This window comes from Hydra vulgaris, chromosome 09 (assembly GCF_038396675.1).
Source record: "Hydra vulgaris chromosome 09, alternate assembly HydraT2T_AEP".
Taxonomy (NCBI): domain Eukaryota; kingdom Metazoa; phylum Cnidaria; class Hydrozoa; order Anthoathecata; family Hydridae; genus Hydra; species Hydra vulgaris.
In genome coordinates, this window is record NC_088928.1 from 49388209 (window position 1) to 49409306 (window position 21098).

At 28.4% G+C, this 21098-nt stretch overlaps 2 protein-coding genes and 1 long non-coding RNA gene across 3 annotated transcripts; 2 read left to right on the plus strand and 1 right to left on the minus strand.

Annotated features, from left to right (window-relative positions):
* The first annotated feature begins 1001 nt into the window (after positions 1-1001).
* LOC136085539 (uncharacterized) lies at positions 1002-2927 on the plus strand. The gene has a single exon (XM_065806854.1). It carries the CDS (start codon positions 1002-1004, stop codon positions 2925-2927), a length of 1926 nt encoding a protein of 641 aa, XP_065662926.1.
* Positions 2928-7619: 4692 nt separating this feature from the next.
* On the plus strand, positions 7620-20326 carry LOC136084842 (uncharacterized). Its single transcript, XM_065805962.1, has 5 exons — positions 7620-7776; positions 13879-13931; positions 14458-14589; positions 19472-19524; positions 19820-20326. The coding sequence occupies exons 2-5, from the start codon at positions 13880-13882 to the stop codon at positions 20201-20203; spliced, it is 621 nt and encodes a 206-aa protein (XP_065662034.1). The 5' UTR covers positions 7620-7776; position 13879; the 3' UTR covers positions 20204-20326.
* LOC136084843 (uncharacterized) lies at positions 17534-19056 on the minus strand. Its single transcript, XR_010640893.1, has 3 exons — positions 18591-19056; positions 17848-17971; positions 17534-17713 (listed from the first exon to the last, which is right to left on the minus strand). It is a non-coding gene; the product is annotated as an uncharacterized LOC136084843 (long non-coding RNA).
* Positions 20327-21098: the final 772 nt, after the last annotated feature.

A 21098-nucleotide genomic window follows, 5' to 3' on the forward strand; every position in this document is an offset into this window, starting at 1 on the left:
GAGGAAGGACACATTGCATCGAAATGCTGGAAGTTGCAGGGAAACGATTGCAGGAGCGAGGAATCTGCGCTACCTCGCTCCTGAACAACGGTGAAATGAGCGCATTATCTGTTATTTGTTTAAAAGTTAACGGTATGGTTGCGACAGCTTTAGTGGACACAGGATGTTCGAAGACGATTTTAAATAAAAAATTCCTGCCCAAAAGTCAATGTAGGTACTCAAACTCTCAAAAGGTAGTAACGTTTGAAGGAAAAGTTCATCAGTGCACTGGGTCAGCGGTCGTGATTCTTGATGATGATGGCATTAAAGCACGTGATGAAGTTATTTTAGTGGACTTCCAACCGTTTGGAGTTGATATGATGCTCGGAATGAGTTCCATTAAATTACTAGGAGGAGTATCCATTTCTCCTTTGGGAAAAGCGAAGTTCGGATTGAGTTACTGTGGAGCATCGGCTTTGAACAAGGACAAAGTTAAGAAAATTGAAATAAAAAAGAAAAATCACGATGCAGTTTTTAATGGTGTTGAATGGAGAGTCAAATGGAAATGGAGAGATGGAGAAAGCCCCGACCGATTGCGCAATAAAGTGGCACAGTACGGAATTCCAAAACACGCAAGAGCAGACTATGAAAACGAACTACAGGATTGGATTGATCGCAAGTGGCTGTTAGAGTATGACGAAAATGAATTGGGGCCGCCCAAAGGGCAGATTCCTTTAATGGCTGTCATTCAGAGAAACAAAGACCACAAAATCCGACCTGTTCTGGACTGGAGAGAAGCTAACGATTTCATTGAGACATACACGAGAGATGCAGATGTGTGTGTCGAAAAGCTTAGAGAATGGAGAAGAATGGGTAACAAACCAGCAATTATTGATTTACGCAAGGCTTATCTTCAACCAAAAACTGATAAATCTCTTTAGCCCTTCCAAACAGTGGTGTTTCGAAATAAAAGGTATTGTTTGACACGACTTGGTTTCGGATTGAACGTTGCGCCAATGATCATGAAATCCGTTGTAAGTGCCGTCATTGATCAAGACAAATTAGTGAAGAGTGGAACGTCCGCTTATGTTGACAACATTTTCGTAGACGAAAGTGTGGTGAGTCTTGATTATGTCGAGAGAAACCATATTTTAAAATATGGTTTAGAAAGTAAAGAAGGTGAGCAGATTGGTAATGATGGAGTTCGTGTGTTAGGATTGTGTGTGCGCTGGGTTGGTAACAAACTTATGTGGTCCAGAGGGAATCGAGTTGATGCTATCTCGCAAAAGTTAACCAGGAGAGTTGTGTTTTCAATCTGTGGACAGCTGGTAGGACATTTACCCGTGTGTGGTTGGCTGCGAGTGATTTGTAGTCTCTTGAAGAGGAAAGCTGTCAGTCTGACGAAGGGTTGGGACGATGAAATTTGTGATGAGAACGTTAAGTGGGTGCTTAAAGAAGTATTTTCTGTGGTAGAACGTTGCGAGCCTGCTTGTGGTGATTGGGCTGTGTGTGGTGATGAGGGAAAATTGTGGGTTGATGCCAGTTCTTTAGCGATGGGTGCTCTTATTCAAGTTGGGGAAACTACTGTGGAGGATGCAACATGGCTGCGAAAAGAAACGTCTGATATTCATATAAACATGGCAGAATTAGACGCTGTGATACGTGGAATGAATATGGCTTTGATGTGGAAAAAAGTGACTGTTTTTACCGATTCCGTGACAGTATTCCACTGGGTTTCTGACGCCCTTACAGGAAAATCAAGGTTGAGACCAAAAGCGACGGGTGAAATGCTGATTCGAAGAAGACTGAGCGTGTTGCAACAGCTAATTGAAGAATACAATGTTAGCGTTGAGGTAAAACTCATTCTTTTTAAGTATAATTTGGCTGACGCATTAACAAGAGTTCGCAGCAGATGGCTCAACAAACTGACTGTGCCAGAGTGTCGGAATAGTTGTATGGGAATCGTAGCTACGAAGGCTGAATCTATTTCCGATATACACCAAAGAACTGGACATTTCGGAGTGAATCGAACGTTAAACTTTGTTCGTAATGCAATTCCGACTGCTACTGAAAACGATGTTCGAAATGTGATAAAAAGTTGCAAACCATGTCAGTCAATAGATCCAGCGCCAATACGGTGGGAAAAAGGGAAATTGGATGTTGAAGGAAACTGGGAGAGATTGGCCATGGACATCACGCATTATGGCACTGACAAGTTTTTGAGTCTAATTGATTGCGGACCTTCAAAATACGCGTTGTGGCGACAATTATCAAGCTTATACAGATGTCTTGCCATAGTCCGAATAGTCCGTCTTATTTTTTGTGAACGTGGAGCACCGTCTGAAATATTGACTGACAATGAGCCGACATTTAAAACTAAAGAGATAAGGAGTTTCCTTGATAGTTGGGGAGTACAAATTAGATTTAGAGCCGCTTATTATCCTGAAGGAAATGGAATTGTAGAAAGAAACCACCGTACGATCAAGAGAATAGCAGAACGATCGAAAATGTCGATACCGGAAGCACTATATTGGTACAATGTCTCAGCCGACAAAAATGGTGCAAGTCCAATGGACAAAATATACAGTTATACCATTGGTGTGAAAGGATTGGGAAAAGAGAATCTTCCTGCGCAAAATGTCTTGAACAAGAGGTTTAGAATCGGCGATAAAGTCTGGCTGAAACCACCAAATGCGAGGTGCTATACAAAGTGGCAACCAGCTACGATAACTCGGAATGCGTTGAAACAAATCGTAGAGGTGAACGGCATTCCGCGTCATGTGAAACACGTTAGACCTCGAAATGATACTCAGTCCTGCATTATCCCTGATGTGAAAATAGAGATGAATACTGAAACTGGTCTAGAGAACGCTAAAAATCAAGGAGAGCAAGTTAAAGATGTATTAGAGACGAACGAAGAAAATGTCGAAGCTGAAGATAGACCTTAAGAAATCGACATGCTTTTGCAACGGAGTGGTCGGGAACGGCGCATGCCTTCGAAATACTTTGATTGCTATTTGGATGATCCGTAAGGATCAAGGAGGAGTGTAATTCCGGAAAGTTCTAGAACATTTAATGACGTTAGAGATTTAATAGCTTTAATATTTTTTACCAATAATAATTGTAAATATGTTTTTGCGGTGATTTATGACGGTGTTTTGAAGGATATTTTAGGAAAAGCATAGAGTATATATATTGAGGAAAAGTTTGTAAATAGCAGAGTTTTAGTTAGGAGAAAAGATTATCGTTTATTGATTTAATTTATCTGTTTATTGATTTGTTGATTATGAGAAAAAACTACAAATAATTATTCTAATGAGTTTCTAAATATTTCATACGGCGTTCCCCAAGGCTCCATTTTGGGACCACTGTTGTTCTTGATTTATATAAACAACCTAAATGAAGCCTCAAATTTAATGAGTATCATGTTTGCTGATGATATCAACTTATTTTTTTCCAATAATGATACTTACAAACTCTTCTCTAGCATGAACGAGCAACTTAAAAATATATCCAAGTGGTTCAAATGCAATAAACTAACTCTAAACAGTAACAAAACAAAATGGATTTTGTTCCATTCTGTCTCAAAAAAAGCTTATTTTCGCTTCAAATTTGCCCAAAATCATTATTGATGATACTAAGATAAAAAGACACTACGTCACTAAGTTTTTGGGTGTTTTTCTTGATGAAAACATCACATGGAAAGCACATATTGACTATATTAGTACAAAAAATTCCAAAAGCATTGGATTTTTTTGCAAATCCAGAACATGTTTAAGTAAAAAAAGTTTAACAGAACTCTACTTCTCATTTATACATAGTTATTTAAAATATGCAAATATTGTATGGGCAAGCACAGAAAAAAGTAAGTTACAATGTCTTTACCGCCGTTTAGGCGACCCGTTTAATTAATTTTGCGGATGGATACACTCAATCCAAACCTTTTTTTATTGAAATGAAAATTCTCAATATATATGAGCTTAATGTGTTTAATGTCTTATGCTTTATGTATTTGTGGAAAAATGACTTATTCTTATCTGTCTTTAAAGATCTCTTTTGTGAAAAACCAATAAATAAATATACACTTAGAAATAATTTCCTCATATATGAACCTTTTTGTCGAACCAAGTTTAATAAGTTTTGCATCGCTTATCGCGCACCGTATCTTTGGAATAAGATTGTTTTGTTAAGTTTTTATATTTTTTACACTTATCCAACTTTCAAATATGAACTGAAAAATTTTATTTTATCTATTGATGACGTAGTCAAGTACCTCTAAGTGATACTACGTAATCTTTGTTTAGAACTTTTATTTTTTTGTAAAATACGCTTTATGAAATGTTTTAATTTTTGTTTTTATCTTATACATAAATGATATAGATTTTATATATAGTAACGTCAGATTTATTTATGCGAAATTTTATTTTATTTATATAGCATCGTCAGATTTAATTAAACTGTTTATTGAAATTTTTTTTATTCATTTTTGTTTTGCTGTAAAATGTCCACAGCTGTAAAAGGTTCTGATGATAAGATCATCATGATCTTCTTTCAGATGCCTTGTTTGTTTGTTTGTAAAATACGACAAATGTAAACGAGCAAAAAATAAAAAATAAAAAAAAAAAAAAAAAAAAGGTCACCTTTTCCAAAAAACTAAACACCCCTTGAGACATCTACGATTCCTTAATGCTATTGTTTAGATTGTATAGAAACGATTCCTTAATGCGAGAGTAAAGAACTTTTGTTTATTGCATTTTTTTTAGTTTGGTTAAAACACTTTTATTTAAAAAAATTTATTTTTCTAAGATAATTGCGCGGATTTTTATGTATGAAAAAGTGATAGGCTTTTAATGAGCCGCTCGAAGAAGAACAACACGACGTCTTTTTGTTTTGTTAGAAATCATTACCCTTGCTTTTGTATGATTTTGTATGTTTTTGTATGTTTTTGTATGTTTTTGTATGTTTTTGTATGTTTTTGTATGTTTTTGTATGTTTTTATATGTTTTTGTATGTTTTTGTATGTTTTTGTATGTTTTTGTATGTTTTTGTATGTTTTTGTATGTTTTTGTATGTTTTTGTATGTTTTTGTATGTTTTTGTATGTTTTTGTATGTTTTTGTATGTTTTTGTATGTTTTTGTATGTTTTTGTATGTTTTTGTATGTTTTTGTATGTTTTTGTATGTTTGTATGTTTTTTTTGTATGTTTGTATGTTTTTGTATGTTTGTATGTTGTTGTTTTTTTTGTATGTTTTTGTTTTGTATGTTTTTTTGATTTTTTCTTTTTTTATGTTTTGTATGTTTTTTTTTGTTTTTGTATTTTTTGTTTTGTATGTTTTTGTTTTGTATGTTTTTTTATGTTTGTATGTTTTTTTTGTATGTTTTTGTATGTTTTTGTACCCTTGTTTTGTTTTTATATGTGTTTTCGTCATTTTTCTTCTGTCTTTAATACAAATTTTACTAGTTTTTGATTTTTCTCTCGGTCTATTGATGCAAGGTCTTCCACAATTTCCGAGTCTAGCATTGTTTGGTGTTACACTTTTTATTATGATATGTTGTAAAAAATCTATAACATAATATTATACGTGGCAATATTATGTTTTAGATTATTTTATTTTTTACGTTGCATTATATTACGTCATGTTGTTGTAACGTAATGATATGTAAATTTATAGAAGTTGTGTAAAAAAAAAAAATAATAAAATGTATGTGTATATATATTGTTAATACAATTTGTATTTGGTTCATGCGTGACCTATTTTAATATTTTAATGGTATAAACGTCATTTTAGTCATTATTAGGCAAAAGGTTATTCATTCGTGCTACAGGAAATCACCCTAATTTACACATTCTAGCTTATATTGTTAGAAATTGATGCTACAATTGTTTATAAATGTTCTAAGCAATTAAAAAGAGCTTAGTCAACTTACGTATATATCTTAAGAATTGTAGAGTTAGAAATAAATTTATCAATTTCTGATTATCTTTAAATCTTTATTTATTATCATAACCATGTTTAATTACGATTTTAGTATTAAAGTAGTGTGAGTTAATAGTTTGGGAATTCAATATAACTAATAATTAGTTTTTACGGGAAAGCCATAACTGCGTTTTATATTAATTATTATTATTTTTTTAATAATAACCTCCTTCATTATGGGGCACAACTTTTATTCATCATTTTTATACCTATAATTGGTTAGTATATAGCAGGTTATATGAATATCACCAACTCAATAACAACTGAAAATAGTTTGTTATTGAGCCAATTTCTTTGCGTAGATTAAAATCTAAAAAGTTATCAAATAAAATGCACGCATCTACCTCCGGCTTTAAGATCATCTAACTCAACGAATAACCTTATAACTATAAGGTTGAAAGTTTCAAATATTTTTAATTAAAATCAATTTTATCTTGGCAACACATAATTGTTACGAATAACTTGAAAAAAAAAAAATAATACAATAATAACTATAATAATAAAAGCTTATTTATTTTATTCCTTTCCCTTTCTTATAAAACGTAATATCTCTCTTTGATTGTTAATAGTAGATTTTTGCTTATTAGGAAAGGATAAGCTTTATTTATAAAACTGTTATTGAATATAATATTTTTGCATTAAAATTAGATAATAAATTATTTTTAATATAAAATGAAAATTCAATCAGAAAAAGTAAAAGAACAATATAAACTTTTTCAATCCCTGATCATTGTGATTTTGAAAATACAATATTTTATAACAACAAGTACATCAATAATATAGAATACAAAATATGCTATCACCGTTATACAAACTTCAAAACTCTCTTATAAAAAACTTGCTTGCGCGCGACGTAATGCAAGGTCCCAGTCTTTCTTTCGTAGTTTTTACATTTTATTGGCTGGATGATTAAAATGTGAAATCAAAATATTTGAAAATAATCACAAAGTGTGTTGTAACTTCAATGGTACCCCTGAGATATATGGAGTTCAAAGTCCAGAGATTTGGGCTTTAATACTCTTATTAATAATGCATAACATATTAGCCTGCTTATTTTTTGGATGTAACTGGTTGTTTTATGTGGTACTAGGTGAATAAAAATGAGCTATTGCTTTTACTTAGTATTTGATCAGCTTTACATTAATGAAAACTTTAGCAGTTTTGCTCAAATTTTTATTCACGTAGAGTTTTGCAATTCCCTTAGTAGTTAGTCAGCTTTAGGTGATTAAAAATTTAGGCCACATTGATTAAGTTTTTATTCACGTTTTTACTCAAAGCAGACCAATTACTGAGTAAAAGCAATTGCTCGTTTTTATTCATCCTGCTTCTTGTTTCATAGTTTTTCATCCCATTTCTACATATACGTCATGTTTCATGCTTTTGAACACTGCTTGTGATCATGCAATTAAAAAATTCACTGTTTACTTATCCGTTAAGTAGATGACCGGTATCAAACGAAAATTACGCAATAACTCAATAATCAAAAGAAAAAACTTATTTCAGCTTTCGCTTTATATATTAACAAATATGTCATTTATGCTAATTAGTAAAACTTATAATGTAAAAAGAAAGATTATTACGACAAAAAAATTCCATTTAAACTAATTAGAACGTCTCATAGGAACGGTTGGTCATTTGACCAATAAAATCTATTTTTGTTATTGGATTAATAACATCGGACCTATATATTTAGAAGTTCCTATCTTTACATAAATCATTCGCTAGCTGGTGTTAGATATAGAAGGTAACTTCTCAAATTTGTGGTCAAAAGATTTGTTGGAGTTGCAAGAGAGATTTGCTGATTAAAACATCAGTAGAGGTAAAATAGTTAAAAATATTAGTTTAAAACACATAATTTTAATCTTGTTAAAATAGAAGTTTCTTAACTAATTTGAATTTTCGTGTCAAATCATGGACATTCAAAATTGTGGGTAGTTTTGAAATAATTTATTTATAAAAGCAAAGAAAAGATTGTTCAGAACAAATAAAACGAGCTTAGGAGAGTGCTGGAGTTTTTGAAGTTGTGATAGTAGACAAGATTAAAAGCTTAAAATTTGTGAACATACGAAATCCTATTCTTAATAATTTAATTTTAATAATTTAAAACACTAGCATAAAAAAAACTTTTTTCAAGAAACAAATTAAAAATATTAAGTAAGTGAGAGATACGCATTTTTTTAATTTGTTCATTTTATAAAATTAAAATAAAAGTAATATTTACAATCGAAATTTTTTTTTTCATAAGAATAATTCTAAAAATAGTAAGATTTTATATGTTTTAAAGATAAAATAAGATTCTAATTGAATTGATAAAAAATAAGAATAAAAAAAAAGTCAATTTAAAATTAAGTGACTAAAGTTAAAATTTAGAGTGAAACCACCCGATGGGCTCCGCTTTCACTTTAGACTCATTCAAACACTTGTTTTATTTAGAAAAATTATTGTTATTTAAAAGATTGCGTGCGTGAACCGAATTTTTTAGTCGATGTATGCATGGTTCACTGCGCTATTTCCTAAATCAGTCGATAGGCGTACATATTCCATTTTTGCTAAATCTGTCAAGATGCACTTTTTCTTACATAAGTCGATGCATGTGGCATATCAGTTGTCATATGTACTTTGATGTATCTATTAGAATAAACTTAAAAAATATATTAAAAAAATACATTGCAAGAACACGGTAATGTAAAAAGTTATAATAATAAAATGAAATGAACTTAATATTTTTTTTTGCGAAGTTTTGTTGGAGGAATAGAAGTTTAACATTGTGAACTATATAATATTATAATTGTGAAATATATATATATATATATATATAATATATATATATATATATATATATATATATATATATATATATATATATTTATATATATTCATGTGTTTATAAATATATATAAATATATATATATATATATATATATATATATATATATATATATATATATATTTATATATATTCATATATATATTAATGTGTTTATATATATATATATATATATATAAATATATATATATATATATATATATATATATATATATATATATATATATATTTATATATATTCATATATATATTCATGTGTTTATATATATATATATATATATATATATATATATATATATATATATATATATATATAATATATATATATATATATATATATATATATATATATATATATATATATATATATATATATCCAACATTAGACAAAATTGTTTCGTCCTTTAGGACTCTTCAATAATGTATTAATTGTTATGAGACCAAATATTAGCAGTGAAACTAGAAAACTAATTTAATGCAATTTAAAAGATTTGTTGTGCCATGCCAAAGTGCACAAACTACAGAGTAGTGGGCTAGCATTACGCAAACAGTAATGACACATCTCATAAATAGAGTGCTCAACAAAATGAAAGTTAAGGAGCTATATCCAACATTAGACAGTATTGTTTCGTGTATATATATATATATATATATATATATATATATATATATATATATATATATATATATATATATATATATATATATATATATATATATATGTATATATAGACAGCGTTAAATAATAAATGGGCGCCAAATTATACTTTCATTAGTGAATATATCTTTATGCTAACCAATAATAATATAACAGCATAGATCTTAAAATTAAAAATAATTTTTTTTTGAATTTAAAATAAATAAAGTTTACATTAACGCTCGCTTTCTTTGAAAGACGTATATGTTGATAAACTAGCGATAAACATTTTGAAGTTAAAAATTAAAAACAGTGTTTTTTTAATAGTAAAGTTGTTCTTTTAAAAAGATCTCTATTAGCAAATGTGTTTTTTGTTTTTAAACTTTTTACTAATGTTTCTTTATATTAATGATTTTAGATATAAAATGTTACGACATCCAAAGAGAATAATCAAACGGGATATTCATATTCAACTCGTTTCTAAACTAGAAAATAATAGTGTACTTTTAGGTTTAAAATTTTTAACTGAAGACCGCCAGGCATACATGGTCAAGTCTGGAAGATATAGAAATTTTGTTTACATTTTAATACTACTTCTTTAAAAAATTTCATTCAGTGCTACACCTAAAGTAATAAAGAGTCAATTAATTAAAACCGAACTTTTTTAAATTGGAGAATGAAAACGCTGACAAAAATCCACCAATAACAATCAAAAAACACTGAATAGACCGGGTGAATAAAAAAAACAATTGCTTTTACTCATTAATTGGTTAGTTTTACGTGAATAAAAACTTCAGCAGTTTTGCGCAAATTTTATTTACGTAAAGTTAAGCAATTTACTCAGTTATTACTTAGCTTTACGTGAGTAGAAACTTAAGCAAAATTTTTGAATTTTTTTATTCACGTAAAGCTGACTAATTCCTAAGTACAAGCAATTACTTTTTTTTAATCACCCGGCCTTATAATCACATGTAGATGGTGTTCTATCATGTGACGTTAAAATCGTAGTTTATATACAATTTACTTATTTCGAGCATTACCTATAATTTAAAAGTTATGTGCAAATAAGTAAACTGTATATCAAGTACTCTAAAGCATTCAAAAATAGACTTATTTCTGTTTTATATTTTGAACATCTTCTTTTAAGTATTATAACACGTAAGGTTCTTTTTTTTTTTAAAATATTTTTGTCAATTAGCTAACATACATAACTCATACAAAGTAAACACATTTTGGTTTTTAAAGCATATTAAATAACTTATTAAATTGTAATAATATTTTAAAATGCTATGTATATAAATTATATGCTGAATTACTTATTAAATTGCTTTAGTATTTTAAAAGTATTTAATAATAATTTATAACAATAATAATTGGCAACAAGCGATACTACAAACTTAGAAGAATGTGTGATTTAGAGGCAATCAACACTTGTGCTAAAGGTGTAAACAAGTTGCAGAGAATCCAAATGATTATAATTATAATATAAACTTCAAATTGTTTAAATTATATGCGTATCTTTTTGCTGTCATAACAAGAATGTTTTTTAACAGTTGATAACGTGACGGTGACAAGATATCTTTCCATAGCTTCCCCGTTATTATTAAGCATCAAGATAGTAAAACGCTTGAGTTGTCAGAGGCGCTGCAAGTGGATTGCAGCAGTAAATAGGCAAAAAGAACCAACCAAATCCTCAAAATAATGCTCTGCTTACTTTAATTCTAAAGGTGGTTCATATGAATAATGAATGATACATATGTTTAGACTCATCCATAAATAAATCATTTGTGGGCATACAATATCTGTAAATAATATATGCATACTTTACGGAATTACTCCACGGAAGAAAGTGATTTATGATTAGTGTCCCATTTGCTAAAATTTAATTTATGCAGGTCTACTCCACTAACAAGCTGTAATTTTGAAACATACTGGGTTGCAGTAGCAGTCTGTAATGTTCGAGCACGTTCCTCCATTTTCACAAGAATATATGCAGCTAAACACCAATAATTGATATAAAAAAATATAGTATTATGGATTTGGAACGAAACCGTGCTGTTCATTAGCTATAATATTATTGTCGTGAAGATATTTTTCTAACTTTTTTTAATTATTTTTTGAAGTATTTTAAAAGTAATACAAGGAAGTGATATTGGTCTTTAATTTTCAGAATCAGTTTTGTCACTTTTTTTATATAGTGCATATTTGCTGAATTAAGTTGATTTGGTGGTTGACTTTTTTCTATTGACTCCATAAAAATTAGTATGAGAGAAAGAGCAAAAGCAGTAGCACAGTTTTTTAAGATATATGGATGTAACTTGTCAACTCCATATGCTTTGTTTTGATCAAGATTTTTTAGCCTATCTAGAGCATCATCATAATGAATATCTTCAGGAATTAAATTATAGGTGAAAAAAAAATGGAATGCGATTTTTACTTTCCTTTACAAAAATATTTAGAAAGCTTATGTTTAGTAGATCAGCAATTTTTTTAAGATCTTGAGTTATTTCACCACTTGCTTGCCACAGAGCTTTTATAGTCTTTTACATATTGTTGAGAAATCATATATCTATATATTCAATTAGGGTTCTTTTTGCTTTATCAACAATCATTAACTCATGGTTTCGTCTTGCTATGGAAATTTCAATTGAAAGTCTTTTTGACAATTGTTTATATTTGCTACAAAGATTTGAGTTTTTCCATTTACTTGAACAAATTATGTGTCTTAAATTCTGCTTTTTTCTAATGAGTGAGATAAGGCATTTGTTTAGCAACATATTTCTTGATGATGAATTTACAAATGAGTTATTTATAGGTACATATTATTTACACGCTTCTTCAATATAATAAATTAACTCGTCATGCATTTCTTGAACACTTTTGGTATGAAAGCCAATCAACATTTGTAAGAAAATCTCCAATACTATTACAATCAGCTTTACTATATGCAAATTTGTTTTCCTTTGTGTTTACAATCTTTGTTTTATTTTTAAAAATAAAATCAAAACATAATATCAAATCACCTCTGTTTATGTTTCCTAAAACAAATATTTTATCTATAGCACTTATATTTGCTGACGAAGTGGTGAATATTAAATCTAAAATAATTATGGCAAATTTATTTGTTTTTTAAAATGTTGAGAAATTAAAATGCTGATATATGTAATTTTCATTTATTATTCAATAGAAATCATGCTCAATGCGTGATTTTCTTTTAACAGAGTTTATAGATCCATTGGATCAACTTATTTCAGGAAAATTAAAACTCCAAATATAATTAGATCTTTAAAACCTTTTAGGTCAACTTATTATTTTGCAGTTTTAAATACATTTTCAATAACTGTCATATCCATGAAATTAAGGTCAATAAATACATCCAAAGAGTCATTTATCATGACCAAACTAGACAACAGCCCAGACATGCTCTGTTTGACTCCCTGTAAATGCATTATCGTTAAGTTCATATGAAATTATTTTGGAACCAATAAAAATACATACACGTTCACCTCGACGATTATCGCATCTATCTTTTTTATATAAACAATAACCATACAAATTGCAGAGAGAAGTAGGTTTGAACCATGTTTTAGTAATGCTAATGATTGTAGGATTGTAAGTTGCAACTACTAGTTTAAACTCACTAAACTTGTTGTCAAGAGATGTGTCATTTAGTTACATTTAACTTATTTTTTCAATATTACTCATAGATAACAGACAATTAGCCTTACTGCCTAAATTCGATTAGTTTATTTTTAAATTTTTGGATCTGATTTCCACGGATACAATACCAAAAGAGATCCGTCTCCTTAAGGGCATTATTAAGTTTATTTCGTTCTGTTGTGAGTATGAAATCCTGTTGACACTCAGCACCTGTTAAATCTCGAGATATGTAGATATTATTAAACTTTTGTATTAAAAAAATACAAAATAAAAGTATAAAGGCATTATTCCAAATAAAGTTAAACAAAAATACTAAAGAAACTTTGAGTATATAAAATGTATATGCAAGGAAAAAAAAGCAATTCACCGCTTGTAAAGTTCTTTTTTTCCAAATAGTTCGTTCAGTACAAGGTCATTCAGTACCACTCTACCCTAACACAAAATTTCCAAACGAATTAGATTTTAAATGTATGATTGAAGATTTCAAATTGCTATTTCTCAAAATGTTGAAAAGTGCACATACGTTGTTCTGGATCCAAGCCCTCAATATGCGTTGAGAGAAAGTATTAAAGGCCTCACAAAGAAACTTGTGAATTGGACCTTTAATTTCTTTAATTAAAAGCCTAATATAATTATAAAAGAATATATAAAATGTCTTTAACATTGTTTTTGCCTTTCAAATTTTAACTTTACTTTTTTAACTCTAGCCTTTACCTACTAGCGCTACAATTTTTTTTCTATTTCAGAAGAAAATTATTAAGTACGATTAGTACAAAGTTTTTTTTTACTATATTTAGAATGAAGTATTCAGTTGGTTTCTTGTTTGTGACCTTATTTTCTTTTTCCATAGGTAATTACTAAGTAATTTTTGTTTTGATAATTTTTTTTTAATCTAAACACTTTTAAAGATATATATATATATATATATATATATATATATATATATATATATATATATATATATATATATATATATATATACATATATATATATATATATATATATATATATATATATATATATATATATATATATATATATATATATATATATATATATATATATTTATTTATTTATATATATATATATATATATATATACACACATATAGACAAACAGACGCACAAGTATTTAAGTATAGATATTTATTAAAACTTACTCCCATTTCAAGTGTTAGATAACTGGTCCATTTCAACATTATTTTGAAAGGGGTTGGTTTGTCTAGCCCTATGACGCTAGTTGAACCCTGAGCTTATACAGCTTTATAAAGTTTGGTTCTCTTTGAAAAAGATTTAATACAATCATTTTAGTTAATTTATTTTTGTTTTCGTATATTTATTTTATTTTTCTTTATTAAGTATTTTCTTTGTTCAAGGGCAAAATCTTGGCGAGTGGTCTTCTTTTAGCAACTGTTCAATAAGCACACGTACACGAACTTGCACACCGGCACACAAATGTAAAGGTGTTCAATTAGTTCAGAGTATACCATGTGCTAATTATTGTCCAGGTATTTATGTATCTGTTGTCAGTTTTTTTAAATGTTTTTGATAAAAAAGATTTTTTTATTTAATAGAGTAAATGTTTTCATTTTGACACTTTTAAAACCTTTTTTAAAAAATTTTTGTTTGTAAATTTTACTTAGGTTAAATAAAATTTTCCATTACGATCTTATCACAGAACACCGTGGACGAGCATTTATTTGAAAGTTCAAGCGTCATTTCTAACCGATGTCGCAAAACTTGCTTAAATGAAAGGTTTGAACCATAGATACTTTGTTTCTCAGTATCACATTTGCGTCTTCTAAAAAAAAAAGTCCTCTCTTCCTTTTTTTATATAAGTTATTTTAGGACTTTAAGATTATTGCGGTGTCGGAGTGGGGGTGATGATTCTTACTCCCTCCCACCTCCCCTGATTTTGTCACTGTTTATATAATGTTATTTTATTGATGTGTGCTTTCGAATTTACATCTACTTTACATTACGGTTTAAAAAAAAGAATCTTTAGACTTCCCAACTTCTCATCTATCGTCTGCATCTGAGAGCGGTTTTTTTACCTTGTTTTTTCTTACCGATCTTGCAAATTTAATTTTTTTGTTGATCTTGTTTTGAAGAAATATTTTTATTTAATTCCTTATCTATTTTATTTTAACCTAAGTTTAAAACTGTAACGTTAACCATTTTGTTATTTCTTAACTTATCAGTTTTTTTAAATTAATAAATCGAATTTGATTAAAACGAATTCAAATTTAATGTTTGTCATCGTTAAAACTTTAGTGAAACTTTTAAACTGTTCTACATACTTATAATTTATTTGTTACTTAAAATTATCTTATAAGAAATGGATTGAACAAACGTTTTAGCGAAATTAAAATTAAAAACATTTATTATTATAACTAAAGTTTTTAACAAATGTTAAAAATTACACCGTTTACTTAAGCTTGTAAAAAATTAAAAGATAAAAATAAAAAATCAACTATTATAACTATTAAAAAATTTTAGGATGCTTTTCCCATTTAATGTTATTAACACAGCTGTCATATACACTGTGGACCAGAGTGACCGCCAGGTTGAGTTGTTCCCCAGGTCTAATTTTTTTTTTGCAATAGCTAGATATACATTAGTAGACACCATTTATAACATTTAGAACTTCTGGGGTGTTGGAATTTTCAAAAAAAAAATGAGACAAAAAAATCAAAAAATAGCTATACTTAGCACTGTGGACCAGAGTGACCACCAGATTAAAATGTTCCCTAGGTCTGGTTTTTTTTTTCAATAGTTGGGTATACACTATTTCTAACATTTTGGGAAGACACTATTTATAACATTTTGGGAAGACACTATTTATAACATTTAAAACTTCTAGGGTGTTAAAAAAAATTGAAAAAAAAAAATTAAAAAATAGGTGTAACTTATCCTATACAAATAAAAGCACAAAGTAAAAAAGCTTTATGTTAACTAGTTATAATATAAGTCTAAATCTATAAACAATATACTTTACAATATATACTTGAAATTATAAACATTAAATTAAATTATATAATTATTCAGTTTATTTAATGTTTTTTGATGCAAATGGTTAACTCTTCGTTTGTATCTATTCCATGTTTTTTTGAATTCATGATGAATAGCTTCTCCTGTTTGCTCACAGTAAACTCCTAGGCCGCAGTCAGTAGAATGAAGAAAAGGAAGTATATGACATACTGCTATGTGAACTTTCCATGTAACACTGAGCTTGATACCCTCAAATGTGGCATGCACGTATTCAATCAAATCTGCATAGGACTTTTTAAACTCCAGAACAGCAGTGCTGATGTTATCCCCTGCTACCATACCAAATGCTTCTGCTTGAAGGCATTTAAACTTTCTAACACAGTTTACTATTGGTAGTAAGTCATACTTTCCATTGTTTATAATATCTCTTTCAAGTATATCCACCAACTTCAGGAACTTGCTTGCATTGTTTCCGTCAAGCCCTATGCCTTGGTATCCTCGAAACATGATGTAGTTTGATTGTAACCACTTCTCAAACAAAGGCCATACACTAACTAGAAGTACTGCAAGTTTATTTACTATTCCCATTAGAACATGGAGCTCAGGAACAGGAACCAACTCTTCGAGAAGAGTTTCAGGATCTTCCTCTTTGTACAAAAGTCTTGGATTTGTAACATTTTTAAAGTGTGACATTTTTGACTTCTTCTTTCCGTCAAGGGTAAAGTTGTTATAATGATCATCCAATGACCTAAGTGTTCGTTTAATTCCAGGCTCAAGAGTGCAGGATCCCTCACAATATAAACAACTGTATTTCCCAGCATGACTATTAATTCCAAACACTGAATTTGCACATTTTAGATCAAATGCAACGTAAAACTTTACATCGTTTAAATTCAGGGGCTCAATAAGCTTCCAAAGATTATCGTTAGCTTTAGAAACCCCCTCAACAATTGCTATAAGAAAGGATCTTTTTACTCCAGCATCATCTAGCTCTGAATCTGAAGAAGTTTTTTCCAGGGGATTAAACACATTTACAGTAACTTTAAGGAATCCCTGACCTGAATCCATAGCTATTCTCAATATGGAGTCATGTGGATCTATTCCTCTTTCTGTAATGACGTGCTGTATAAATGTAGATGTATCTTTTACATGAACCAATGTTCTAGTAATGGCTTCTTCTCCATCCATAAAACCTACTTCTTCAGAAGTGTAAAATTCATTTATACGGTTATGGAGAGCTTCAATTTTTTCAAAGATGTTCGCTTCAATACAGGTTTGAGTTCCCATACTAGATCTATATTTGGAACAAAAATTCTTTGTTTGATTTTTTGAAAGCTCAAGAGATTTAACCAACTCCATAACAGTACCAAAGGACACCTGTTTCAGCTCAATTCGGTCAGTTTTTTTGTCAGGAGTTCCAACCACAATGTTCAAAGGAGACCCTTGAGTAGCCAACTGGCAACATACATAAATAAAATATGTTTATTATTTGGAATTTTAAATATGTATTTATATTAAAGAACAGCTTAATATACTTGCCTGAGGCTACCCGTTCTAAATATTTAGGTCCAAGCTGTTCTGCCGCTTCAATGAGATTGTTCACAGCTCTGCTCTCTGTACAGATATGAGCCACTCCTTGCACTAAATATTTTTGTTTGAAAACAAATGAACAAAATTTTTAATTAACTAAATATTTTATTAAGTACAATAAATTTTGTTATGTGAAGCATTATATATATGAAAAAATAAAACAACAATAATAATAAAATTCTAACCTACAAAGCCAAAGCATGTTGAACATAGTCTGGAAGACTTTGCATGTTCAGAATCATTAGAAGCACTGATTTCATCAACAATGTCTTTGATATTTGATGATCTTCTAAGATGCAATCTATCAATCTAAAATAATGGAAAAAATATTGATCAGTAAGTGATATTATTTTAGCATACTAAATGGTATTTTACTATACACTATGTAAGTTTAACTATATATACTATATAATTAAATTTTAAGCTTACACTGTAAACAGTAAATAAATAGTTAATAAATAAATAGTAATTAGTTGTTTATCTTATACAACCTTATATACATGTTTTGTATAACTAATATTTATATACTACAATGTAGTATATATGTTGTATGTATGTAGTATGTATGTAGTCTACATACATACATATTATACTCAAATACTTCCATGCATGTCATACTTAAACTAAGTATATGTGTATACATATACTTATCGTGCTGTATATATAATATATAAAGTTATATACATTTTAAGTCTACGCATACAATAGAAAAACTGAAAGTTTTTTTAATAACACATGTATTATTTTTTAATACATGTATATGTATTAATAACATGTACTAAGTAAATGTTGTAATAACATGTATTAAAAAAAAAATCTGTTCTATATTTTTAGTTAAGAAACTGTGTGATTGTAAATATAACAAAGTATTAACTAGAAATTAATAATAATTATTATACATAAAAAAACAGACTAACATGAATTTTACCTTGGATATCTTCACTATCCAGTTCCCTAGGTACTCCACTTTGTTCTTGTCGAGATCATAGAGGTTTCTGTGGCAATTGTTACAAATAACCTTGGGATAGTTGGTTACATCTAAACTATACTGACTCCAGACGAAAGTTTTTATCTTTGTTTCAATTGCTGGAGTGATCTTTTGAATTTTAGATGACTTTTTCCCGAACTGTGTAAGACAAACAGCACACGTTTTATGTAAACAGTCCGCCATTGTATATACAATTTAATAGTTTCGCGGACTTTCAACCGAGTTTTCACCTAATTTATTAAGATTTTTATGGCTAAAAATAAATATTTTTGAGCAAATTTTTTTTGACTTTGTCCAATCACTCAGAAGTTTTTAATGTCATAAATGGTGTCTACTAATGTATACCCAACTATTGAAAAAGAAAAATCAGACCTGGGGAACAACTTAACCTGGCGGTCACTCTGGTCCACAGTGTGGTCACTGGCGGTCACTCTGGTCCACTATATATAGTTACATGCCTTCTATCTGTTTCTTATAAATACAACTTCATCTAAATAATTCATAACGAACTTTAATCAAAGCTAGCAAACATTGCAAATTTCACAAAGCCCAATATACAATCTATTTTTATTTATTTTTATGCTTGAAAGAAGTCTTGAAAAATAAACTTATTTGAATCTTTTCCTAAAAAAAGTCAATTGACTTATATTGCGTCACTATAGTCAGGCAATGTAAAAACCTTTTTTAACTTTTCGTATTAAAAATTTAATAAAGTAAAATTTACGACAAGATTTAAAACAGGTAAAGCTGTCTTAAAACACATAAAAAAGTTAATAAATGTTTAATTATCTTCTATATATCTTTCTACGTATTGTAATTAGGTTTATGGTCGTTAAGTGTTAAAAACAGTACAGCAGTAAAAAGAAACGTACAGGTAATTTATTGTGGTTTACTTATGTTTATTGTGAGTTTATGGTGATGTGTAATATGTTATGTGATGTTATATATATTTGCCTATATAGCATTACATAACATGAATGATGATCTTTTGTAAAATTATATTTTCTATAAATTTTTGTAAAGTTAATTAACACTATTAAGTGAATACTTCTTCATGTTTTGATATTTTTTCTTTCTGTTATTTTCAAACAAAATTTTTGAAAATGCATGTTCATTTTCTAATTTATATTATTTGATTAACTAAAAGACAATAACATTATAATTTTCAGTTCGTTCCGAACGTAAACAGAGGAAATACTTTACGTGATGGACAAACTCTCTATGTTGGAAATTACCTTTCATCAGGTAACGGATATTTTGCAGTTATGCAAGTTGATGGAAACTTTGTTATTTATGTGACTCAACAATGGGTACCAATAAATGCACTTTGGGCAAGTGGTACTACAAACAAAGGAACTCATCCAAGAAAAGCTGTAATGCAAAATGATGGAAATTTTGTTATATACGATGTTTATAACAGAGCACTTTGGGCAAGTGGTACTGGTCGCAAAGGGTTAAAGCCTCATCGTTTGGTAATGCAAACAGATGGAAACTTGGTAATTTATGATGGAGACAACAGACCAACCTGGGCAACAAGAACAAATCGTGGATAACTAAAATTATTTTAGGCGAAGTTTTTTTTAGATGAATGTTTAAATTGTTGCAATAGAAGTATTATATTTACAACAACGATAAGATTTCGTTATTGTTTTCAATACTATAATTTGTAATTTTAATCTATGTATTTTGCTATTTCGAGACCCTAATATATATATATATATATATATATATATATATATATATATATATATATATATATATATATATATATATATATATATATATATATATATATATATATATATATATATATATATATATGTATATATATATATATATATATATATATATATATATATATATATATATATATATATATATATATATATATTTATATATATATATATGTATATATATATATATTTATATGTATGTAAATATATATATATATATATATATATATATATAATATATATATATATATATATATATATATATATATATATATATATAAAGCAGTTTTGTTTAACTAAGAAGCCAAGAAAAATAAAAGTAGCCTCGACTAAAAAAGTATTAATGAATTTATATTTCATTAGAGAAAACAAATAAAAACTAAATTATTAATAACTTATTTACTAAAAACGTATTACGGGTTGCCTACTGCTAGTTTTATATAAAAACTGGAGAAAAACAAGTTAAAATGAAATATCGGGAAGAATGAAATAGTTATGACAATGTTAATTCTTTCGCTCTTAATTAGTTATTAAGTAATCTTTTTGCAAATATTTTTTGATTATGTTGTAGAGAACTTTTTTCTGAGTAAGATAATATAAAATTCTATTTTTAATAAAAAATAATTTGTTTCAAGTTTTTAAGTATTCGAATAATATTTATTTTATTTTTGTAAAGTGAACTTAAAACTCTCGGAAGTTAAATTCGATGTCATTG